The 26,427-nt window shown below is 41.9% G+C and overlaps 1 protein-coding gene across 1 annotated transcript in view; it reads right to left on the reverse strand.

The window, feature by feature from the left end:
* KNTC1 (kinetochore associated 1) overlaps nucleotides 1-26,427 on the reverse strand; it is a 106,232-nt gene that overhangs the window by 78,359 nt on the left and 1,446 nt on the right. Inside the window, exons 2-16 of the mRNA XM_033220274.1 lie at nucleotides 24,696-24,866; nucleotides 19,903-20,023; nucleotides 15,623-15,738; nucleotides 14,374-14,452; nucleotides 11,478-11,555; nucleotides 9,964-9,998; nucleotides 9,319-9,429; nucleotides 7,320-7,413; nucleotides 6,915-6,967; nucleotides 5,975-6,090; nucleotides 5,530-5,584; nucleotides 3,599-3,697; nucleotides 2,058-2,101; nucleotides 1,897-1,962; nucleotides 1,725-1,800 (exon numbers count right to left, since the gene is read on the reverse strand). Coding sequence (XP_033076165.1) covers nucleotides 1,725-1,800; nucleotides 1,897-1,962; nucleotides 2,058-2,101; nucleotides 3,599-3,697; nucleotides 5,530-5,584; nucleotides 5,975-6,090; nucleotides 6,915-6,967; nucleotides 7,320-7,413; nucleotides 9,319-9,429; nucleotides 9,964-9,998; nucleotides 11,478-11,555; nucleotides 14,374-14,452; nucleotides 15,623-15,738; nucleotides 19,903-20,023; nucleotides 24,696-24,824 — 1,272 coding nt within the window. The 5' untranslated portion in view covers nucleotides 24,825-24,866. The remainder of the gene's footprint in view (nucleotides 1-1,724; nucleotides 1,801-1,896; nucleotides 1,963-2,057; nucleotides 2,102-3,598; nucleotides 3,698-5,529; nucleotides 5,585-5,974; nucleotides 6,091-6,914; nucleotides 6,968-7,319; nucleotides 7,414-9,318; nucleotides 9,430-9,963; nucleotides 9,999-11,477; nucleotides 11,556-14,373; nucleotides 14,453-15,622; nucleotides 15,739-19,902; nucleotides 20,024-24,695; nucleotides 24,867-26,427) is intronic.

Genomic DNA, 26,427 nt, shown 5'->3' on the forward strand with positions numbered 1-26,427 from the left:
TGAAGTCGTCTGAGCCATTACACTGGTGTCTCCTACCTTTAGAGGTAGCGTAGGTCACTCCTCCACCTTCCACCAGACATCCCTATTTCACCAGACCCTTCACATCCACTTTTTTTTTTTTTAATTTAGAGATAGGAGGCTCACTATGATGCCCAGGCTGGGGTGCAGTGGTTATTAACAGGCCAATCTTATTGCACTATAGCCTGAAACACCTGGGCTCAAGCAATCCTCCTGCCTCAGCCTCCTGAGCAGCTAGAACTACAAGCATGCACCACTGTGCTCAGCTCACATCCAATTTTCATAAAGCAGAACTTTTCATCTTTTATCCCTAACCTGCTCTTCCACACATACGCCTCATTTCAGGTCATGCCATCGTCACTCAATGTGTATGCTGAGCCAGAGTCCAGCAAGTCAACCTCAAGTCCCCAGCCCTTCCTTCCATTTGATTACTAAGTCCTGCTGATTCTACCCACTATATTCCTTTCTCTCTCTTTTTTTTTTTTTTCTGAGACAGAGTCTTGCTGTGTTGCCCAGGATAGAGTGCAGTGGTGTGATCTTGGCTCACTGTAACCTCCACCTCCTGGTTTCAAGCGATTCTCCTGCCTCAGCCTCCCGAGTAGCTGGGACTACAGGCATGTGCCATCACACCTGGCTAATTTTTGTATTGTCAGTGTAGTATTTTTAGGATTCGCCATATTGCCCAGGCTGGTCTTGAACTCCTGACCTCAGGTTATCCACCTGCCTCAGCCTCCCAAAGTGCTGGAATTAAAGGAGTGAGCCACCACACCCGGCCTATATTCTTATCAGCCTTCTCTCTCACCTATATCTGTACTTCATTGCCCTCGTTCAGGGCAATGAACCTTGCCTCGACAAAAAATTTAAAAATTAGTTGGTTATGGTGGTATGCACCTATAATCCCAGCCGCTTGGGAGGCTGAGGCAGGAGAATCACTTGAGCCCGGAAGGTCAAGGCTGTGGTAAGCTGTGATCGCCCCACTGTACTCCAGCCTGGGTGACAGAGGTCCCTACTTCTGCATCATCATCTTCTTTTTCTCTGCTGCCCATATAACCTACATTCTAGTCCCACCTAATCAGTAGGAGTTCCTGAAGCATCACAAGACCCCCTCATTCTATCCACGCTGACCTTGTACCCAGAATCCCTTCCCCTCCCCGGTCTGTCTGGAACACCTTCAAGACCTGACCTGAGGCCAGGTCCAGTGGCTCACACCTGTAATCCCAGCACTCTGGGAGACCAAGGCAGGCAGATCACGAAGTTAGGAGTTCAAGGCCAGCCTGGCCAACATGGTGAAACCCCATCTTTACTAAAAATACAAAAATTAACTGGGCATGGTGGTGCATGCCTGTAATCCCAGCTACTCGGGAGGCTGAGGCAGGAGAATCGCTTGAACCCAGGAGGCGGAGGTTGCAGTGAGCTGAGACTGCACCACTGCACTCCAGTCTAGGCAGTAGAGCAAGACTCCATCTCAAAAAAAAAAAAAAAAAAAAAAAAAAAAAAGACCTGACCTGAAAACGATCTCCTCAGTAACATTTTTCTGCCCCACTATGGGTCACTCTTTCCTCTGAATCTCTAATCAACTTCAGTCATATCTTTATTACAGCCTTAATCACACTAAATTCCAATTATGTATTACATGTCTGTCCCCTCAGCCTCTAGAACATGACGAAATGCTTGTTTGGTAAACAAATGAATACATGAATGATTACCTCAACATCCAGTCCAAACTGAATGGCAAAACTCTCAGCTTCAGCAAATCTGTGTTTGTGAAGTAACCGACTCAATCTGATAAGATGGAAAAGAAATTTTGTTAAATGCTTATTAGTCAGGGAATTTAAGTTATTCACTAAAGGGTAAAGCTTAAAAAAAATGAAAAGCTACCTGTTTTCTGGTAAAGCTTCTGTAAGACATCTGAGTACTAACACAGAGACTGAGTCTTCAGACAATCTGGAAAAAATTTTCACTATAAATGCACTTGTCTTTTAATATTAATATATAAAATATAATGTAACTATTACTTAACATGATAAAACATGACCTACTTTGGATCATTTTTGCAAACTCCTTCTAAAAGGTATATGGTATCCTACAATAACAACAAAAACATGATTAGAATTCCAATATAAGAGCAATGCATTTTATAATTACTAGAGTAACTACTGATAATTCAGGCACGAATTATCCATCAAGGGATTTTAAAACAACTGGGTATCCCATAAATATATATACCTACTATGTAGCCACAAAAATTTAAGGAAAAAAAAAAACAAACACTGGGAAAAAAATGGCTAGGAAAGATAAATCCCATAGACTCAAAATAATATCACACAGGTTACTTACTATTAAGGGAAAAACACTTTATAAATGGAGAAATCTGACAGAACTGCCTTAACCAAATGATCACATTTAAAATCACCCATAACAGGACAAATGGATACCCTGAGCCCCTTAATGTGATGTAGTTAGAAAATAGTGTTACCTGCGCAGTATTCGTGCCAACAAAGTTTAACATGAATCTAATCATGATGAAACAATCAAATCCAAATAGAGAAACATTCTGCAAAACCACAGGGTTGGGACTCTTCAAAAATGTCAATGTCTTAAAAGACAAAAAATGGACCGGATGCAAACGGCTCACACGTGTAATCCCAGCACTTTGGGGAGCTGAGTCAGGAAGCTCACTTGAGCTCAGGAGCTTGAGTCTAACCCAGGAAACATAGTGAGACCCCCTCTCTACAAAAAATATACAAATTAGCCAGGTGGTGGTGCACACCTGTAGTCCCAGCTACTCAGGAGGCTGAGGCAGGAGGATCACTTGAGCGCAGGAGTTGGCGGCTGTAGTGAGCTATGATTGAGCGACTGTACTACAACTTGGGCAACAGAGCAAGACCCTGTCTCAACAACAACAACAAAAACACACAGAGAACTAAATTTGATGAGTGATCCTTGATTAGATCATGAATAAGGAAAAACAAAATAGCTTTAAAGTAACTGGCCCAATTGGTAAAATTTGAACCTAGAAGAGTTTATAATAAATAGTAATGTATTTATGTTACATTTTCTGAGCATGATAATTGCATTGTAGAAGAATGCCCTTATTTTTAGAAGATACCTGCTGAAGATTTAGGCATGACAGGTCATGATGTCTACAAGTAACTTCCAAAGTTTGGAAAACTATAGTGTTTGTGTAAAAAGAAATTAAACAAACGTGGTAAAATATTTTTAAAATATGTAAATTAGTTACATAAATATAAAAATTAGTTACATAAATATGTAACAGCAATAGTCTCCATCTCCCATTATCATCTATACTTCCTATAGCAACACAAGAAAGAAGAATAAGCAGATGACTGATGTTTTTTTTTTTCTCTTTTTTAATACGATGACTCACCTTAGACTATCAAGTAAGTATATTCGAGGATCTCTATTAATAAATATAGTTATAAACCTGAAATTTATCCAGGTTTCCACTAGGTTCCACTAATGCTTACCTTAATTATTAAGGCTTTTAATGATCCCTGATTAGATACTGGATAAAGAAAAAAATAGTTAAAAGAATAGTTTAAAATGCAAATAAACTTACTGTGCTAATTCCTGTTTGGACCAGAGAAGAAACACTAGACACTTCCAAAGAATATAGTATTTCCATTGTAGGTGATGAATAAACCATGAGGTTTTTCATCTAAGAAAAACAGCAGAGCAATTAATTTAGCAGATCAATTTAAACCTGCAAGCACAAAATAGCACTTCACAACTAAGAGCAGATTAAAACACATGGGAGTGGCTGGGCGTGGTGGCTCATGCCTATAATCCCAGCACTTTCGGAGGCCGAGACGGGTGGATCACTTGAGGTCAGGAGTTGGAGACCAGCCTAGCCAACATGGTGAAACCCCATCTCTACCAAAAAATACCAAAAAATTTAGCTGGAACGTAGTGGTGCACGTCTGTAATCCCAGCTACTTGGGAGGCTGAGGCAGGAGAATTGCTTGAACCCGGGAGGAAGACGTTGCGGTAAGCCGAGATTGCACCACTGCACTCCAGTCTGGGTGAAAGAGTGAGACTGTCTCTAAATAAATAAATAAATAAATAAAACACACGGTACAAAGTTAAATGCAAAAAATAAGCATTTATAAGTAAGTCTGTTACTGTATGACTTATTTTATTTTACTTTTTTTGAGATGGAGTTTCGCTCTTGTTGCCCAGCCTGGAGTACAATGGCTCGCTCTCGGCTTACTGCAACCTCTGCCTCCAGGGTTCCAGTGATTCTCCTGTCTCAGCCTCTCGAGTAACTGGGATTACAGGTGCGTGCCACCACGCCTGGCTAATTTTTTGTATTTTTAGTAGAGACTGGGTTTCACCATGTTGTCCAGGCTGGTCTCAAACTCCTGACCTCAGGTGATCCACCCACCTTGGCCTCCCAAAGTGCCGGGATTACAGGTATGAGCCACCGCACCCAGCTTGTTACTGTATGACTTAAATGTTACATATGAAATGATGTTCTACCCCATATTCCAAATATGTTGAATGAAAATCCATACATATACCTGAAGTCCATTCTACAGTATGTATTTAAGGTGAATGTAATTCCTCAGTGCCAGAACTACGTAAGAGTCACTCTAATAAACACTTTCTTGGAGCCAGGCGCAGTGGCTCACACCTGTAATCCTAGCACTTTGGGAGGCTGAAGTGGGCAAATCACGAGGTCAGGAGATAGAGACAAGTTTGTCAAAATGGCGAAACCCTGCCTCTACTAAAAATACAAAAATTAGCTTGGTGTGGTGGCAGGCGCCTGTAATCCCAGCTACTTGGGAGGCTGAAGTAGGAGAATTGTTTGAACCCAGGAGGCGGGGGGTTGCAGTGAGCCGAGATTGTGCCATAGCACTGCAGCCAGGGGGACAGTGCAAGACCCCATCTCAAAAAAAAATAATAAAATAAAATAAACACTTTCCTATGGGCATTTTTGGTTCCTGAAGTGCTCCATTTAAAATATGGAGACAAGATTTATAGCTTTTTACTTTAAATGGGGAAAAAAAGAGTTCTGCAGGATTATTCTGATTGTTAAGTTTCTTGTGAACTAAGAGCTAATATGCTGTATTATTATTATTATTATTTTTTTTTTTTTTTTTTTTTTTTTTTGAGACGGAGTCTCGCTCTGTCGCCCAGGCTGGAGTGCAGTGGCCGGATCTCAGCTCACTGCAAGCTCCACCTCCCGGGTTCACGCCATTCTCCTGCCTCAGCCTCCCAAGTAGCTGGGACTACAGGCGCCCGCCACCTCGCCCGGCTAGTTTTTTTTTTGTATTTTTTGGTAGAGACGGGGTTTCACCATGTTAGCCAGGATGGTCTCGATCTGCTGACCTCGTGATCCGCCTGTCTCAGCCTCCCAAAGTGCTGGGATTACAGGCTTGAGCCACCGCGCCCGGCCATATGCTGCATTATTTAACATCTACTTTTATATTCGCTAATGCTTTTTCTGACACATAATATAGACAAGCACGAAATAAAATTTTCCAATACCTTCTTATTAGCTGTAGATGTCAGAACTATTAATTTGAGATTTGTAATTCCTTGCCTAAAAAAGAAAAGCAGCTTTAAATAATTCAAGTAAGCTTTTACACAATAAAAACATACATTATCTATCAATTTAAAAAAGTACGCTTTGCCAATTACAAGATATAAACTAAGTTAAAGTAACACTCTTCCATAAAAAATAAAATGTAATAGACACTGTATTCCATTTCTGCATGTTTATGCCCATACTGACAGTTTCTAACACAATCACTTGAAGGTTCCTATTGCCTGTTCCCAGTGAATTTTGCAAACAACAAATTGGTCTTTACTCTGTCAGACAGTTTCACAATGTTGCTTCGAATGTAAACATAATAAATGATCCGAACAAAACCAGACAAGAAACCTGGTGCTAACGGAAGGGAAATGACTACTAGCCATAGCCATAACATACCATGTGACTGACGAAGGAGAATCTGCTTCTGTAGTAAGAAGAAACTCTTCTACGTGAAGAGAGGGCCAGTTCCATACAGGAGTTAGAGTGTAAATATCCCATAAACTCAGCATGTTCTGCAATAGAGCCATTTCATTTACATGTCTTTTGTTTTGAGACAGAATTTCGCTCTTGTCGCCCAGGCTGGAGCGCAGTGGTACGATCTCGGCTCACTGCCACCTCCGCCTCCTGGGTTCAAATGATTCTTCTGCCTCAGCCTCCCGAGTAGCTGGGATTACAGGCACCCACCACCACGCCTGGCTAATTTTTTGTATTTTTAGTAGAGACGGGGTTTCACCATGCTGGCCAGGCTGGTCTCGAACTCCGGACCTCAGGTGATCCACCCGCCTCAGCCTCCCAAAGTGCTGGGATTACAGGCGTGAGTCACCGCACCTAGCCTACATGTCTTAATGATTACAAATTTACATCTCAGGCCAGGCGCAGTGGCTCATGCCTGTAATCCCAGCACTTTGGGAGGCCGAGGCGGGTGGATCACCTGAGGTCCGGAGTTCGAGACCAGCCTGGCCAGCATGGTGAAACCCCGTCTCTACTAAAAATACAAAAAATTAGCCAGGCGTGGTGGTGGGCGCCTGTAGTCCCAGCTACTCGGGAGGCTGAGGCAGAAGAATCGTTTGAACCCAGGAGGCGGAGGTGGCAGTGAGCCGAGATCGCACCACTGCGCTCCAGCCTGGGCGACAAGAGCAAAACTCTGTTTCAAAAAAAAAAAAAAAAAATTTACATTTCAGGATCAACTTTTTTTGGTACATATACTGAAATAAACCACAGTACACAAGATAGCAATCTACCCTAGCTAAAACCCTTGTCTTTGTAAGTCTGACAACATTTTTGTTGTGAAACATGATATCAAGTAAAAACACTGAAGGACAAACAAGAAACATACATCAGTATCAAGAACAAAAAGTAGATTGTCTATCAGTTGGAACTTCTTTGCACCTACAAAAGAGAAAATAAGACGTCTAAGGATTTTATTTCAATATTTCATATATCTAAATAGTAAATTAACATATTCACACAAAGGCAGAACTATATAATTACTAGGTCCTATTTTCTTTTATTCCTGCCTCTATTTCTGTTAGGTGATTACTAAAATGTAAAACCTCCCAAAATGAAGACTAACAACTGTAACATGTCAAGAACTGTCCTGTATGTGAACAACCATCAAACTATTCTGGCTTGTTCCAAAGAGTGGTAGGGTAAAATGACCCATATGTCAGCCTAAGTACACTGACATAAAAATTAAAACTCACCAATAATTGTCTAAAGTAGTGTTATTAACTTATTTTACCTTTAATAATCTCTGCATCAATAAGGTTCTTAACTGTCATTCCTTTCTTGGAAAAATCTGGTTCCCATTTTGAGAACGCACAATTGCCAGTTCCCTGGAAAAATGAACACAGCACATCAAATGCAAATTTCATTTTTAGACCTGAGCCTTCCTCAAAGTAGAAACATGTAAGTTTTATAGGTTATTAACTTTAAAATATATTTATATATTCTAACTAGGTTTCATCTTCCAGTTCCTCTCTTGATTTCAGAAGAGAATGAAATAAACAGTGTACTATTGGAATTCATGGTTATTACAACTTTTTTTTTTTTTACTAATTTGAGACAGGGTCTCACTCCATTGCCCAGGCTGGAGGGCAGTGATCACAGCTCACTGCAGCCTCAAACTCCTGGACTCAAGCGATCCTCCCACCTCAGCCTCCCCAGTAGCTGGGACTACAGGTGAGCATCACCACACCTGGCTAATTTACTATTTGTTGTAGAGACAGGGTCTCCCTATGTTTCTGAGACTGGTCTCAACCTCCTGGGCTCAAGCAATCCTCCCACCTCAGCCTCTTAAAGTGCTGGGATTATAGGCATGAGCCACTGTGCCAGCCTTCACACAAATATTTAATGAGCATATTTATGCAACTAGCACTAAAGACACGCAGTGAACTTTTAAGACCTCCTCCAGGATTATGATTAAAATACAGTCTTTGATAAGTATTTTCATTAAAATACCACAAATAATTGGAAAAAATTTCATAAATATTAATTTTAAATTATTTGAAACCCTGGTGAAATGTTAAATTAGATATGCACAATGTGGAAATATGACTGCTTCTTTTCTCTCTTTTTTGTTTCTTCTTTTTTTAGAGACAGGATCTCACTTCGTTGCCAGGCTACAGTGAAGTGGCATGATCATAGGTGCGATCAGAGCTACTGCAGCCTCATACTCCTGGGCTCAAGCAATTCTTCTGCCTCAGCTTCCCAAGTAGCTGGGACCATAGGTGCATGCCATGGCACACAACTGACTACTACTTAATATATAAATTTGGCAAGTAAAAATGTTGTAAATGTTGTAATTATATTGAGTTTTTGCCTAATCTTTGAATATAACATTAGGCATTTTCCTCCAAAATTCAAAGAAATTATGATCACAGTTATTGGAAGTGGCATATCAATAATGAAATGTTACTTTTTACATGTAACATGAGATATAAGACATTATACACAAGGTATACATGCCAATGGTTGTGAATGAATTGTGCTTTTCTATGTGCATCCTTGTCCACGTTCCCATTTCACTAATAACAAAACTTGCAAGTAGCCTAGCTAACCAAGACTAAGAATAACGTAGAATCACTTAGGAGGCAGAGATTACATCAAAGACACTTTACTCTTTTAGGACCATTCTCTAACACTAAGGTTCTTAACCTGACTTGAATTTCAAGATTCAAGGGATCTGTGAAGCTGGATGGGCAAAAAATTTACATCTTTATTTTCACTAATCTCCATCTGAAACAGAATTTCTTTCACTTATGAATGAAGGCCACGAAAACCCCAAAAAACAAAAAGCAGTAGAATCGGCAGTCCCTGTGAGTATGTCACCAGTAGTAATTACACTTCCTATTAGAAAAAGTGTGATAACCATAATTTTGTAGTAGTGGTGTCTAAATATTTATTTCAAGATAGCTGCAATAATGTGCTGTTTTTCCACCAGTGACAAAGTCACGGGTACTGTAACAATGGAATTTTTGGTTTTGTTTTCTATCGTTTTTGTCTGCTCTCATAATTGAAAAAAAATGCTATACTTCAGGTAAAGATTAGGTAAAGAAAAGATGCAATATTTTTTCCAAGACAGAAATTTATTTATTGAGTTATTTTTAATTACCTTAATATTATAATTTCCTTGTTTCAGTTATATGTTACACATTATTTTGCAATTTAACCAAAACAATAACATTTTTGTGAGAAAACGCTTTAGGCAACAAAAAACAAAACTTTATAAAAACAATTACCCCAATTATCACAGGAACTTCACTTGCTAAATCTCCAGCCACAAGACCGAGACAACCAAGGGTATGATAATTTTCAGTAGAAATAAAACTGGACTTGATTTGTCCTTGTAACTGCAAAATTAAAAACAACAAGAATGTCATATATATAACACATATTTATGCTCCACAAAATCACTAAAATCAGTTTATATCAATCAGTTATAAATCTTTTTTTTTTTTTGCGACAGAGTTTTGCTCTTATTGCCCAGGCTGGAGTGCAGTGGCACAATCTCGGCTCACTGCAACCTCTGCCTCCCAGGTTCAAGCGATTCACTGCCTCAGCCTCACGAGTAGCTGGGAGTACAGGCATGTGTCACCACCCCCTGGCTAATTTTGTGTTTTTTAGTAGAGATGGGGTTTCTCCATGTTGGTCAGGCTGGTCTCAAACTCAGGTGATCCGCCCCCTCGGCCTCCCAAAGTGCTGGGATTACAGGCGTGAGCCACTGCACCCAGCCTAAATGTATTTTTAAGTAGAAATGTTATTAAAATGTTATATCATAATAATTTCTAAAATATCAAGAAGTAGACCAATTATATATAGAGACACTACTACATTTACATTAAATGTAATTTTTTTAAGAGGACACTATGGATTTATTTTCTTACCTTTTTTGCTGTACTGAAGTCTACATTCTCAATTGCTGCATTAAAAAAGAAAGCAGGCTAAATGTTTAATATTAATCTATAAAAACAATACAAGTCACCTCTTTTGTGTCAAGGTGAAATTAAATACAATCTAGTTCAAAGAACATCGGTGAGAATCAAGTTTTGCCCCTGACCAAAATACGCAAACTGCGACATGTTAGATTCAGGGGACCAGCCAGTACCTCTCCATACCTCCCCTCACCACCTCTCTTCCTACTAAGGGGATCTTCTCCCTACTCCAACTCTCCTGCACTTCTCACTGTTTGGAATAGCTCTTACTTTTCTAGCTCCATCATTAACCTATGGAAAACAAATCTTCAATCTTGTCATATACCCAAGACCTAGCACAGCCCTGGCAAGTCAATATTTTTAAAATGTCACTTAGGCTGGGCACAGTGACTCATGCCTATAATCCCAGCACTTTGGGAGGCCGAGACTGGCAGATCACTTGACAAGGAGGAGTTGGAGACCAGCCTGGCCAACATGGTGAAACCCCGCCTCTAGTAAAAATACAAAAATTAGCCAGGTGTGGTTGTGCGCACCTGTAATCACAGTTACTTGGGAGACTGAGGCACAAGAATCACTTGAACCTGGGAAGTGAAGGTTGCAGTGAGCCGATACTGCACCACTGCACTCGAGCCTAGGCAACAGAGCGAGACTCCATCTCAAAAATAAATAAATAAATAAAAATAATAAAATAAAATAAAATGTTATATACCTGTTCGAAATCCATTCCTCAAATACTTTTACTTGACTCAGAGGGATAAATGGTCCAGACTACTAGCTTAAAACATATTTTACATTATTGTTCTGCACTATATATATTTTTCTTTTGAGACAGAGTTTCTCTCTTGCTGCACAGACTGGAGTGCTATGGCGCGATCTCGGCTCACCACACCTCCGCCTCCTGGGTTCAAGCAATTCTCCTGCCTCAGCCTCCCGAGTAGCTGGGATTACAGGTGTCTGCCACCCGGCCTGGCTAATTTTGTATTTTTAGTAGAGACAGGGTTTCTCCATGTTGGTCAGGTTGGTCTTGCACTCCCAATCTCAGGTGATCTGCCCGCCTTGGCCTCCCAAAATGCCAGGATTATAGGCATGAGCCACTGCGCCCGCCTGGTTCTGCACTGTTAACACTACATAGCCATTTCCATTTCCAGGTTCATTCACCATATTAAAAAGCATTTATTATTGTGCTAGCAAATGTCTTGTCTTTCCCAACTAAACTGTTGAAGCTTTTCTCCCCAACTAAGCTCCTTGAAGGCCATACCAAAATTACATTTATTCAAATACTGTCCCAGCTCTAATAGAGGAGAATAAGTGTACTCTGAATACTTAAAAGTATACTCAATTATAACTAAATACAATTAAGATAAAATAAGCTTAAAGAGAGTACTTAAAATTTTACTAATTACTAAATTAATAAAACTAGTAAATATTGCTGCAAATCAACAATAAAAATATAATGTATTACTTACCTTGTTGAATTTTTAAAAGCTGAAGGTTTGTAATACAAAAAAATCCACCGTACGTAAGAAGTAGCATATAATAGGTACCTATTGAAATAAAATCAGAATCAGTTTCTTTTTTTTTGAGACGGAGTCTCATTCTGCCGCCAGGCTCGAGTGCAGTGGTGCAATCTCGGCTCATTGTAACCTCTGCCTCTAGGGTGCAAGCGATTCTCCTGCCTCAGCCTCTCGAGTAGCTGGGAGTACAGGCGTGCACCACCACGCCCAGCTAATTTTTGTATTTTTAGTAGAGACAGTTGCCTCAGCCTCCCAAAGTGCTGGGATTACAGGTGAAAGCCACTGCACATGGCCAGGAATCAGTTACTTTAAAAGGCACATGGGGCCGGGCGCGGTGGCTCAAGCCTGTAATCCCAGCACTTTGGGAGGCCGAGATGGGCGGATCACGAGGTCAGGATATTGAGACCATCCTGGCTAACACGGTGAAACCCCGTCTCTACTAAAAACTACAAAAAAAAAAAAAAACTAGCCGGGCGAGGTAGCGGTGCCTGTAGTCCCAGCTACCTGGTAGGCTGAGGCAGGAGAATGGCGTGAACCCGGGAGGCGGAGCTTGCAGTGAGCTGAGATCCGGCCACAGTACTCCAGCCCGGGTGACAGAGCGAGGCTCCGTCTCAAAAAAAAAAAAAAAAAAAAAAAAGTCAATGTGAAGTTTTTTTTTTTTTTGAGACAGGGTCTCAATCTATTTCCCAGGCTGGAGTGCAATGGCACGACCACAGCTCACTGCAGCCTCAACCTCCAGGCCCAAGAGATCCTCCCAACTCAGCCTCCTGAGAAGGTGGGACTACACACACCAACACATCTGGCTAATTTTTTATTTTTTGTAGAGCTGGAGGCCTCTCTATGTTATCCAGGCTGGTTTCGAGCTCCTAGACTCAAGTGATGCTCCCACCTCAGTCTCCTAAAGTGCTAGGATTACAGATGTGAGCCACCACACACAGCCTGCTCATTTAAATTCTAATAATCAAATATTATAGTAATGTTACAGATAAAGCTTATTTACAAAGAACTAGTAAGTTATTTGCAAAAACATTGTTAACTTCTTTTGAAACTTTTATTAAAACAATAAACTTCATGTGCCAGAAAAAAATCTCAGATATATCAAAATAAACTAAGGCCCAGTTAACATTTGTTGAAGTAAAAATATAATAAATATACTGAAGCCCAGAAACACATTTTAAAAGAATATAATGTCTCCTTGGTAACCTATAGAAATCTCGAAACTGTAAAAATAAGTTTAGAATATTATATTTAGGAAAAGTATATGTTTAAACCTCTAAAAAGAGCTAAAATATAAAAATTGTTTCTTACAATATTAATTGCATTGATAGGAAAAAATGTATAAAAAATACAGAAAAGGCCGGGCACAGTGACTCACAGGCGGATCACCTGAGGCGGGCGGATCACTTGAGGTCAGGAGTTCGAGACCAGCCTGGCCAACATGGTGAAACTCCGTCTCTATTAAAAACAAAAAAATTAGCCAGGCGTGGTAGCGGGCGCCTATAATCCCAGCTACTCGGGAGACTAAGGCAGGAGAATCGCTTGAACCCATGAGGCAGAGGTTTCAGCGAGCTAAGGTCGTGCCATTGCATTCCAGCCTGGGGGACAAGAGGGAGAGACTTCATCTCAAAAAACAACAACAACAACAAAAAAAAAACAGAAAAAATGTAGGTAGCATAACAATGAATTTATATAATTTATTAATCAAAAATTGGAATTTTTGATTGGATATTAATCAGAAGTCATTCAGGCTGGGTACAGTGGCTCATGGTAATCCCAACACTTTGGGAGGCCCAGGCAGGTGGATCACTCACTTGGGGTCAGGAGCTTGAGACCAGCCCGGCCAACATGGTGAACCTCTATCTCTACTAAAAATACAAAAATTAGCCGGGCGTGGTGGCACACGCCTGTAATCCCAGCTACTCAGGAGGCTGAGGCAGGAGACGCTTGAACTCGGGAGCTGGAGGTTGCAGTGAGCTGAGATTGCACCACTGCACTCCAGCCTGGGAGACAAAGCGAGACTCCATTTAAAAAAAAAAAAAAGGCTGGGCGCGGTGGCTCAAGCCTGTAATCCCAGCACTTTGGGAGGCCGAGACAGGCGGATCACGAGGTCAGGAGATCGAGACCATGCTGGCTAACACAGTGAAACCCTGTCTTTACTAAAAAATACAAAAAACTAGGCTGGGCGCGGTGGCTCAAGCCTGTAATCCCAGCACTTTAGGAGGCCGACACGGGCGGATCACGAGGTCAGGAGATCGAGACCATCCTGGCTAACACTGTGAAACCCCGTCTCTACTAAAACATACAAAAAACTAGCCGGGCGAGGTGGTGGGCGCCTGTAGTCCCAGCTACTCGGGAGCCTGAGGCAGGAGAATGGCGTGAACTCGGGAGGCAGAGCTTGCAGTGAGCTGAGATCCGGCCACTGCACTCCAGCCCAGGCGACAGAGTGAGACTCCGTCTCAAAAAAAAAATACAAAAAACTAGCCGGGCGAGGTGGTGGGCGCCTGTAGTCCCAGCTACTCGGGAGCCTGAGGCAGGAGAATGGCGTGAACTCGGGAGGCAGAGCTTGCAGTGAGCTGAGATCCGGCCACTGCACTCCAGCCCAGGCGACAGAGTGAGACTCCGTCTCAAAAAAAAAATACAAAAAACTAGCCGGGCGAGGTGGCAGGCGCCTGTAGTCCCAGCTGCTCAGGAGGCTGAGGCAGGAGAATGGTGTAAACCCGGAAGGCGGAGCTTGCAGTGAGCTGAGATTTGGCCACTGCACTCCAGCCTGGGCGACAGAGAGAGACTCCATCTCAGAAAAAAAAAAAAAAAAAAAAAGGGCCTTCAATAAAACTTCAGGAAAACTTACCTTCATTTGAACCATCCTTCTCAATGACAAGATTCTGGTAAGTCCGCCGATTTTCATCATTAGCTTTCCGAACAAATGCCTAAATGCAAATTAATTTCAAACAATAAAATTAAACACAGAAAACTACAATCAAGGATTTTATTCTTTAAACTAGAGTTATCAATTCTCATTAGCAATAATTCTGCCTATATTCCAAACATCTTACTTTTAAAATGGAAAACTATTTTGGACAAGCGTACTAAATACCTTTGAGACTGCTCCCTTGTGATTTCTTGAGCCACAAGCTTACTAAACCTGGCCTAAGAAAATTTTTGTTTGACCTGGTGTTAATTTCTATTACGTGAGAGCCAAGAATTTGGGATCCAAGCTATGGTAACACCTTCAAAGCTTAATTTTTCAAAAAAACATTCTTTTAATTTAAAATACCATTCAGTACAGGGAAGAAACTCAATCCTGGCAGGCAAGAGACATTGTAACCAAGACCCCAAAGACTTCATATGTCTGGGCATTCCCTCCTCTACCTTCCTGCCTCCGTTAACAAGCGGCCTGCTCCTGACTTAGCTGACCAAGCTGAATTCCCAACCACACAAGAACCTAACCGTTTGTTTCCTGGAGTTACTTCTCCCAAAGTTGTTAAAGTGGGACTCTCGCATTCCTAATAAAAACCTGACCATCTTCCAAGGTTAGTAAAGCGGGACTCTAGCACCTGACCAGATCCAGCCAGCTAAGCACAAGATGGACTCCAGCCCTGGCCTTTAACCAAGTACTTCCTCATTTTAACCTAATTATGATACTAAAAATCATACCCAGGGATGGAGATTTAACATGGTAATGAGACATACAACACATGAAAAAGGATGCGATCAATTCACAGGTGCTGAAAGTTCCCTGCCTCTACATGCCTACAAATCACTCTTTTCACCTCAGCTTCCTCAAAACGACAACAGCTAAACCCTTCGGGAAGCTAGCACTTGGGATCCCTTTCCCATACGGTGTTCCCTTGAGATTCCTTGAGCCACAAGCCTACTAAACCTTCCCTGGGAAAATTTGTTTGACCTGGTGTTAATTTCTATTTACACGAGAGCCAAAAACTCAGGATCCAAGCTATGGTAACACCTTCAAAGCTTAACTGTTCAAAAAAACATTGTTTTAATTTAAAACACGTGTTAAGTAATAGTTTGCTGAAGTTTTAGTTATCTAAGAGATTTAGAATTTAAATAATGAAAATTAAAATATAACAAGATCTTACATTAGTGAGTAGTGTTTGTTTTGATGTTACATGAATAAGATGTAGGTTGCCACTTCTCTCGCCAACCAAAAGAAACTTTCCTTCTTGACAAAGGCCAACTACATCCACTTCAGTATCTGAAAATTTCAAATCAAAGTTATAAGCTTCCTTTGAAAATCCTTATTTCCCATACAAAAAAAATACAAATTTTTCTCATTAAAAAGCCAACGATTGGCCGGGCGCGGTGGCTCAAGCCTGTAATCCCAGCACTTTGGGAGGCCGAGACGGGCGGATCACGAGGTCAGGAGATCGAGACCATCCTGGCTAACACGGTGAAACTCCGTCTCTACTAAAAATACAAAAACTAGCCGGGCGAGGTGGCGGGCGCCTGTAGTCCCAGCTACTCAGGAGGCTGAGGCAGAAGAATGGCGTAAACCCGGGAGGCGGAGCTTGCAGGGAGCTGAGATCTGGCCACTGCACTCCAGTCCAGGCGACAGAGCGAGACTCCGCCTCAAAAAAAAAAAGCCAACGATTACTTAAGTTACTTCTAAATACTGCAAAACAGATGTGATGAAAGTAAAAAAGAATGTTGTTGACTTTTATTCAGTCAACAAATATTTTTTGTTTTGTTTTGTTTTTGAGACAGCGTCTCGCTCTGCTACCCAGGCTGGAGTGGAGTGGCACCACCTCAGTTCACCGCACCCTAGACTTCCTGGGCTCAGTCAGGCAATTCTCCCGCCTCAGCCTCCCAGGTAGCTGGGACCACAGGTACACACTACTATGGCCAGCTAATTTTTTGTACTTTTTGTAGAGATGGGGTTTTGCCATGTTACCTAGACCGGTCTCGAACTCCTGGGCTCAAGCGATTGTCCATCACTGCCTCCCAATTACATCCCAGGTTACAGATGTGAGCCACTGCAAGCAGCTGGTCAACAAATACTTATTGAGCACTTACTTTATGCTAAGCATTGTTCTAGGCCTTTTGCATATATCTGAGAACAGTAACAAAAGATTACCACCATCACAGAGTTCATATTCTAAGACAGAAATAGCGGATAAATGACCAGGCGTGGTGGCTCACACCTGTAATCCCAGCACTTTGGGAGGCCAAGGCAGGCAGATCACTTGAGGTCAGGACTGGCCAACATGGTGAAACCCCAACCCTACTAAAAATATAAAATTAGCTGGGCATGGTGGCATGTGCCTGTAATCCAGGCTACTCGGGAGGCTGAGACAGGAGAATTGCTTAAACCCAGGAGGTGGAGGTTGCAGTGAGCTGAAATTGCGCCACTGCACTCCAGCCTAGGCGACAGCATCACACTGTCTCAAAAAAAAAAAAAAAAAAGGAAATAGCTGATAAACAATTAGCATAATAAACAAACTCTAAGACATGTAAGAAGGTGACAGATGTTCTGGAAAAAAAATGTAGAGCCAGGTAAGAGAGCTCAGAAGAATGGTGCGTTTTGCAGTGTTAATTAGAAAGCTCACAGGAGACATGAAAGAGGTGAGGAAATTAGCCAAATGGCTAAGATGGAAGAGCATTCAGAGCATTCAGACGGTGGGCACAGCTCGAGGAAAGACCATCGGGTGGGAAGTGCCTGTTGTATTCATGCAAAAGCAAGAAGGCCAAGGTAACAGAAAACAAAGCAGAAAGGGAAGGGACAAGAAAAACAGTAAGATGTAACTGGCTTATGAACACAAGTTATTCTGCCACAATGTCTTTCCACAAATGGATCATCATTACCGCATCCCACCATTTCATAGAAGAAACTGTGAATCTTGTGGACTAATCAGCATCAATACGTCAAGATTTCATAAAACACAAGTTTATTGCCTCCATGTTGCAATCAAGATATGTTCCAAAATGCATGCGTTCTGTTTCCTTTTCAGTTAAGTTCTTATGTAAAAGTTTCAACAACTATCTGTCTCTTAAAATTTCTTCTACTCAATGGCCAGGTACAGTGGCTCACGCCTGTAATCCCAGCACTTTGGGAGGCCAAGGTGGGTAGATCTTTTGAAGTCAGGAATCTGAGACCAGCCTGGCCAACATGGTGAAACCCGACCCTACTAAAAATACAAAAATTACCAGGCATGGTGGCAGGCACCTGTAATCCCAACTACTTGGGAGGCTGAGGCAGAAGAATCTCTTGAACCTGGGAGGTGGAGGTTGCAGTGAGCTGAGAGAACACCATTGCACTCCAGCCTGGGCCACAGAGCGAGACTCTGTCTCAGCCAAAAAAAAAAAAAAAAAAGGCCGGGCACAGTGGCTCATGTCTGTAATCCCAACACTTCAGGAGGCCGAGGTGGGTGGATCACGAGGTCAGGAGTTTGAGACCAGCCTGGCCAACATAGTGAAACCCTGTTTCTACTAAAAATACAAAAAAAAAAAAAAAAAAAAATTAGCAGGGCGTGGTGATGGGTGCCTGTAGTCCCAGATACCTGGGAGGCTGAGGCAGGAGAATTGCTTGAACACTGGAAGAGGAGGTTGCAGGGAGCCAACATCACACCACTGCACTCTGGCCTAGGTGACAGTACGACACTGTATCTCAAAAAAAAAAAAAATTTCTACTCAAGAAAGAAAAAACTTTCCGGGCCAGGTGTGGTGGCTCATGCCTATAATCCCAGCGCTTTGGGAGGCTGAGACGGGCAGATCACAAGGTCAGGAGATCGAGACTATCCTGGCTAACACGGTGAAACGCTGTCTCTACTAAAAAAAAAAAAAAATATGCCGGGCGCAGTGGCTCAAGCCTGTAATCCCAGCACTTTGGGAGGCTGAGATGGGCGGATCAAAAGGTCAGGAGATCAAGACCATCCTGGCTAAAACGATGAAACCCCGTCTCTACTAAAAAATACAAAAAACTAGCCCGGCGAGGTGGCGGGCACCTGTAGTCCCAGCTACTCGGGAGGCTGAGGCAGGAGAATGGCGTAAACCCGGGAGGAGGAGCTTGCAGTGAGCTGAGATCCAGCCACTGCACTCCAGCCTGGGCGACAGGGCGAGACTCCGTCTCAAATATATATATACATATACACACACACAAAAAATTAGCCAGGCATGATGCCGGGTGCCTGTAGTCCCAGGTATTCAGGAGGCTGAGGCAGGGGAATGGCGTGAACCCGGGAGGCAGAGTTTGCAGTGAGCCGAGATAGTGCCACTGCACTCCAGCCTGGGCGACAGAGAGAGATTCCATCTCAAAAAAAAAAAAAAAACTTTCATAATATTCTTGCCTAAGCTCAGTACAATCATTGATTTACCCCTTAATTCACTCTTCTTTGTTTTTGAGACAGGACTCTTACTCTTGTCACTCAGGCTAGAGTACAGTGGCATAATCTTGGCTCACTGCAACCTCTGCCTCCTGGGTTCAAGCAATTCTCCTGCCTCAGACTCCTGAGTAGCTGGGATTACAGGTATATGTCACCATGCCTAGCTAATTTTTGTTTTTGTTTTTGTTTTGGAGACAGTCTTGCTCTGTCACCCAGACTGGAGTGCAGTGACATGATCTTGGCTCACTGCAACCTCCACCTCCCAGGTTCAAGCAATTCTCCTACCTCAGCCTCTCGAGTAGCTGAAACTACAGATGCACAGCAGCACGGCCAGCTAGTTTTTGTATATTCGTAGAGAAAACGGGGTTTCACCGTGTTGCCCAGGCTGGTCTCAAATCCCTGAGCTCAGGCAATCTACCCACCTGGGCCTTCCAAAGTACAAAGATTACAGACGTGATTTTTGTATTTTTAGTAGAAACGAGGTTTCACCATGTTGGCCAGGCTGGTCTTGAACTCCTGACTGCAAGTGATCCAGCTGCCTCAGCCTTCCAAAGTGCTGGGATTACAGGCATAAGCCACCACGCCCGGCTTTAATTCACTCTCAAGTCCACATCTGCATGTACTTGAAGTCTTGTAGCTTGATGAAGAATTAATTCATAAGTATGTTAAAGGATTTTTAGAGAGCTATTCATTCTAAAAATATGCAAATACCGATTAATGATACCGAAATTCTGTACAAGATACAGGAATTTGAACACAAATGAGCTCATATTTTCCACAGTATTCTAACACAAGCAAGCAAACTAAATTGTTGCTTTACATGTGTATTTACCCTCAGATGTAAAGAGAGAAGGGATCTCGGTGTCCTTTGACTCTAGTGCCCAGCACAAATAAGGCACTGAGCACTCAAGCTTAATTACTTGAAATTGGTCGAATTTGAAATCTCAGAAATAATGGAGTAAAGAGGAGGCAATCCAGCAGAAATTGGCAGCAGATATACTTGACTTCCAATTTATCTTACTTCATTACATTATACTTACCAAAGACAAGATGCAATTGAAGTGATCTACAAATACTGTCAAGCAATATCACTGATTGGTCAGCTACAATAATAAACCCATCACTTAAACTGCATGCCTGTATCTCTGGATTTAATGAGGCCTGTGGGAGAGAAAAGCATGATGAAAATTCAAACATTTTTATACGAGTTTAACAATACTTATTAATAGTATCATCAAATTCCCCAATACCCCACTTTAAAACTTGATAGGCTTTTTTTCTTTGCCCCTTGATCTACTTAATCATCGAGTTTTTCTTTGTATGGTATATCTTGAATCCATCCAGGATCCTAAGTAGAAAAACAGTTCAGGATGGGCAGGAAGGGCAAGGGATTCTCACGGTCAAGTCCTTATTTCCTCAGGATTGACTTTATGATGCAGGAGCCAGGCATTAACATAATGAATTAATCAAGATTGGCATGAAGTCTTGGTGTCGTGGATATGCTAGGCAGGGGAATGGTGGTGAACTGTGAACTGGAGGGTCCACACCCCCACAGACACGAAAGAATAGAATCTGCTTCACACCAGCCAGTGGGAAGCCTGGTGGGGATGCAGCACTGGCATGGCCATACCTCCCCATTCATCAACAGAAGCTGGATCTTTATGTGACATGTTCTGATTTTTAAATATTGGCAGCTAAGTCAACATTTTTAAAAACACTAGACAAGCCAAATCAGAGCTTCCCACACATAGCTGTCTTGAAGCACTTGGACAGATTAGTGGTTGAGGAAGCTCAGTCCCTTACTAGTCCCTTACTAGTAAAAATCACTTACTAGCTGAGTGATCTTAGGCAAATGCGTCAACTAACTCTCTGTAAAAGAGTAATAATAATAATAATACCAACAAGGTTCACCTGAATAAAGATGAAACGAATTCATGTAAAGGGCTTATAAGAGAGCCTTGCACATAGTATATGCTCAGTAAATGTTAACTAGTCCTATTCTTCCCTGACAAAATGCAGCTATTCACCTCATTTTATGACTATTCCAAAAGTCATCTTCTCCAGGTGTAATCCTTGAAAATTCCCCAACATTCTGATCCCTCTTCTACCTTATTTTCTTCTTTATTTTGAGATAGGGTCTCCCTCTGTTGCTCAGCCTGGAATGCAGTAATGCCATCATAACTCATTGCAGCCTTAAACGCCTGGGCTCATGGGATCTTCATGCCTCCTCCACCCAAACAGCTGGGACTACACATGCACACCACCACACCTGGCTAATTTATTTATTTATTTATTGTTTTAGAGATGGGGTTTTCACCATGTAGGCAAGGCTGGTCTAGAACTCCTGGACTCAAATGATCCTTCCACTTCAACCACCCAAAGTGTCGGGAATACAAGTGTGAGGCACTGCGCCCGGCCTCCTTCTTATCTTTTTACTTGCTTCTTCAACTAGTAAAAGGTTACACGAAGGCACTGCCAACAAGGAATGGCACTAAAATTAGCCAGGCGTGGTGGAGGTCACATGTAATCCGAGCTACTGAGGAGGGTAAGGCACGAGAATCACTTGAACCTGAGAGACAGAGGTTGCAGTGAGCCGAGATAACACCACTGCACTCCAGCCTGGGAAACAGAGCAAGACTCCACCTCAAAAAAAAAAGAACAGCACTATATCTTCTAGGGATCTATCCACACAGTTCTCTCTGCCTAAACTGTTCTTCTTCTTAAGGCCCAAAGCTAGTGTAGTTTATTTTTAATTTTTATTTTTTTTAGAGATGTTGTCTCCCTATGTTGCCCAGGCTGGCCTCGAACTCCTGGGCTCAAGCCATTCTCCTATCTCAGCCGCTGAGTAGCTGGGACTATAGGACATGCCACCACACCGGGCTTACACATAGTTTCTTAAGGAAATGCTCCTTAAACTGCTCAACCCAAAATGAGCTCTCCATCGATTGAATTCCTACTCATTTATTGTCTATACTGTTCATTTGGCATTTAGCATATACTGACTTGCATAGCTAAATATCATTTATTGTTTGGGTCCTGTGTGCCTAACTTTAAGGTAAGATCCTAAAAGGAATGAATAAGATGCCATCTTATGTCCAAGTGCCTAATACTGGGCTCAGAACATAGCAGATGTTCAAAACATGTTGATAAGTATATGCCCTGTGTTAATAATAGATAGAATTTTAGTTCCTAACAGAATCCAAGATTCTATACACAAACACTATTATTTTTCAATAGCAACTTTGAGGTCAAGAAGTTGCTGTTTCATGTTCCTGAGCCACTTCCATGTTTTAAGGCTCCTGATAATATTAAAAAATAAAGCCCAGGCACGGTGGATCACGCCTGTAATCCCAGAATTTTGGGAGGCCGAGGTGGGTGGATCACAAGGTCAAGAGATCGAGACCATTCTGCCCAACATGGTGAAGCCTCATCTCTACTAAAAATACAAAAATTAGCTCGGCGTGGTGGCTCGTGCCTGTATTCCCAGCTACTCAGGAGGCTGAGGCAGAAGAATCACTTGAATCCGGGAGGTGGAGGCTGCAATGAGCTGAGATCACGCCACTTGTACTCCAGTCTGGCAACAGAGCAAGACTCCATCTCAAAAAGGAAAAAAAAAAAAAAATTAGACAGGCGTAGTGGAAGGCACCTATAATCCCAGCTACTCCAGAAGCTGAGGCAGGAGAATCACTTGAACCCAAGAGTGGGAGGTTGTAATGAGTCAACATTACCTCACTGTACTCCAGCCTGGGCTACAGAATGAGAACCTCTCTTAAAAAAAAAAAACAACGGGAGGCTGAGGCAGGAGAATGGCGTGAACCCGGCAGGTGGAGCTTGCAGTGAGCTGAGATCTGGCCAGTGCACTCCAGCTTGGGTGACAGAGCGAGACTCCGTCTCAAAAAAAAAAAAAAAAACAAATGGCCGGGCGCAGCGGCACACGCCTGTAATCCCAGCACTTTGGGAGGCTGAGGCGGGCGGATCACAAGGTCAGGAGATTGAGATCATCCTGGCTAACATGGTGAAACCCCGTCTCTACTAAAAATACAAAAATTAGCCAGGCGTGGTGGTAGGCGCCTGTAGTCCCAGCTACTCGGGAGGCTGAGGCAGGAGAATGGCGTGAACCCGGGAGGCAGAGCTTGCAGTGAGCTGAGATTGCACCACCACACTCCAACCTGGGCAACAGAGCAAGACTCCATCTCAAACAAACAAACAAAAATACTAAAAAATAGACGTCATTTCCTCATTATAGAAACTGTGCTTTCAGATGTCTTGAAGGATTCAAAAAATTTTTTAAAATTATGCTGTACTTTAAATTTTTGCCTCTAATAATTTAATGCCAAAAAATACAATGAGATTTATTTGTACTACTCATAATTAATGTTTATCCTATATTAGTTATCTTATTGTTGGACTATGCTGCATTTAATACGATTCATGGTACATTAAAAGCAGTAAAACCCAGGAGCAATGGCTCATGCCTTTATCCCAGCGCTTTCGGAGGCCAAGGCAGGCAGATCACTTGAGGCCAGGAGTTCAAGACTAGCCTGGGCAACCCCATCTCTACTAAAAATACAAAAATTTTTTGTAGCATGGTGGCACATGTAATCCCAGCTACTTGGGAAATTGAGACAGGAGAATTTTTTGAACCCAGGAGGCAGAGGTTGCAGTGAGCCGAGCCCAGATCACACCACTGTACTCCAGCCTAGGCAACAGTGTGACTCTGTCTCAAAAAAAAAAAAAAAAAAAAGAAAAAAAGCAGCACAGTTTAACAGATACCAGCTTAAAGCAGCATAAAGAATGATTTCTTTTTTAAATCCCATCAGCCAGTTTAAAAAAAAAAAGTCAAAAGCATAAATTTAATTCCGTTTAGGAATAACATCCCCAGTGGATGCCCTGTCTTTTGCTCTAGGTTTTTTTCTTATTAAGCGAATTATCTGTCAGAATCCATTTGAGTAAAAATTTAAAATTTTTTAATTAAAAAAAAGAATTAAATACCAGCCTCCCAAGTAGCTGGGACTACATGTGCGTGCCACCACACCCACCTAATAGTACCTTCTATGCAAGGCAGAGAATAAGGTTTCAGGCATGGAGCAAGAATAGTGCAATTACTGACAGAAGAAAGTTAAAATGTAGAAAGAAATGCATGGACAAACCTCATACTCAGCAAGGTGCTTGACTCTGGTAGGGAATAGGAGGAACATAGATTCAGGGATAGACCCTCAGAGCCTTTAACTCTATTGGTAACATTTTATTTCCTACGTTAGTGGTAGATACTCTTTGTATGCCGGGCGCGGTGGCTCACACCTGTAATCCCAGCACTTTGGGAGGCTGAGGTGGGTGGATTGCTTGAGGCCAGGAGTTCAAGACCAGCCTGGCCAACATGGTGAAACCCCATCTCTACAAAAATACAAAAAATTAGCTGAGCATGGTGGCACACATCTGTAATCTCAGCTACTCGGGAGGCTGAGGCACGAGAATCACTTGAATCTTGGGAGGCAGAGATCGCAGTGAGCTGTGATCACACCACTGCACTCCAGCCTGGGTGACAGAGCAAGACTCTGTCTCAAAAAAAAAAAAAAAACTCTTTGTATCAACTTACACATATTTAGTATGCATGAAATATTAAGAGGAACTAAGAATCCTTCAGTCGTGAAAATACTGATCCTGACATGATGCAGAGGGTATTCAGATGTGAATTTCTAGCAATCTAAGATTGAATCTTGATTCCTTGAGGAAGTGCTATATTCATTCACAAAATATTCACTGTGGGCCACTAGGCCTACTAAGCACTCAGTAAAAATTCTGTGAATGAAACAGTCAGTGTAATAATCACTACCTTTTCAGAAGAGATCTTCACTAGCATATCTACTTGATATAAAGCAGTTCCATGTTCTTTTCTTGAACCGACACTCAGGTACCCACTTCCGGTATCATCATTTGTTAGCAGCTCAATATCATTCCACATGTTTCTGAGACTGTCTTCCTGAGTCAGGAATCACTGTCTTTCCTGTAACAACATAAAATTAGACACCTTATTATCTTGTTGCATAGAACCCAGTTCCTTGGGAAATGAGAAAGCTTACTTACAAAACAAAAACAAAAATCTAACAGTAACATATACAGACATCTTTGTCTTCTTGTTATTGCTGTGGCCACTAAACACTTTGGGCCAATAACATAAATGGAACTAGAGCTATCATGGTTACCAGAGAACATATTGGTTTATGCACACAGACCAACAATTCTGATCTTACCAATGTATCCTAGAGCTTCCACTACTTTTGTGTGTCTAGTTTGGAATTATACCAAGTTTTCATTAGAAATAAACCTTTAATCAGTATAGCAGCAAACAGTGTAGGTTTAATTGCCAGATTGTCTGGGATATTATAGGATGATAAGATTCCAGATGAAGTTCAGAAAAAGTCAATTAATGCTATCATAGTATTATTATACAATAAATAAAAATGATTAGGGAAGGAGAAAAAAATGAATTAGGTTTCTGGACCAAAGACTAAGCTTGAAATCTTATGAGGTTTAACCATCTCAAAAAGTAAAGGTTTACATAAACCATATTACCTGGAGTCTGGGTGGGAAAAGAACACTAAGGAGAAAAACAATCCTTGCATCAAGACTGGTAGGGAATGATAATCAAATAATTACAATTGGTTTCATAAGTGCTACTAGAAGTATGTTTTAATATCTATAAAAGGTATAGCACAAGGAAGAAACAATTTCTGACTTGATGCTCTTTCACAATGACTAGGCAGTTGTCCATGGGTGATCACTTAATCTTTCTGTTCCTCAATTCTCTAATTTATAAAATAAGAATATACAGGCTGGGCATGGTGGCTCATGCCTGTAATCCCAGAACTTTGGGAGGTTTAGGTCGGTGGATCACCTGAGGTCAGGAGTTTGAGACCAGCCTGGCCAACATGACGAAACCCCCTCTCTACTAAAAATGCAAAAAATTAGCTGGGCATAGTGGTGTGTGCCTATAATCCCAGCTACTCAGGAGGCTGAGGCTGGAGAATTGCTTGAACCCGGGAGGCGGAGGTTGCAGTAAATTGAGATTGTGCCACTGCACTCCAGCTTGGGCAACAAGAGTGAAACTCCATCTGGGAAAAAATATATACATATAGTTGGCCCTCCATATCCATGTGTTCCACATCCCTAGATTCCACCTACAGGCATAGTGCATTTACATTGTTGGGCAAGATAAGTAGTCTAGAGATGATTTAAATTATACAGGCAGATGTTCCCAGGCCACATGCAAATACTATGCCATTTTATGACAAGGACTTAAGCATCCCTGGGTTTTGGTATCTGTGGGAGGTCCTGGAACCAATCTCCTGTGGATACCAATACCAAGGGACTAACGTAGTTGTACCCGCCTGAAGGAGTTTTCTATTTTTTAATTCTGGTTTTTTGAGAGACGAAGGTCTCACTATTTTGCCCTGGCTGGCCTTGATCTCCTGGGCTCAAGCAATCTTTCTGCTTCAGACTCCCAATGTTTTGAGTTTTAAATGTTCACAGAACAATGCTTGGTTGATGGCAAACATTCAATTTTA

This window comes from Trachypithecus francoisi, unplaced genomic scaffold (genome assembly GCF_009764315.1).
Source record: "Trachypithecus francoisi isolate TF-2019V2 unplaced genomic scaffold, Tfra_2.0 Lachesis_group11, whole genome shotgun sequence".
NCBI lineage: Eukaryota > Metazoa > Chordata > Mammalia > Primates > Cercopithecidae > Trachypithecus > Trachypithecus francoisi.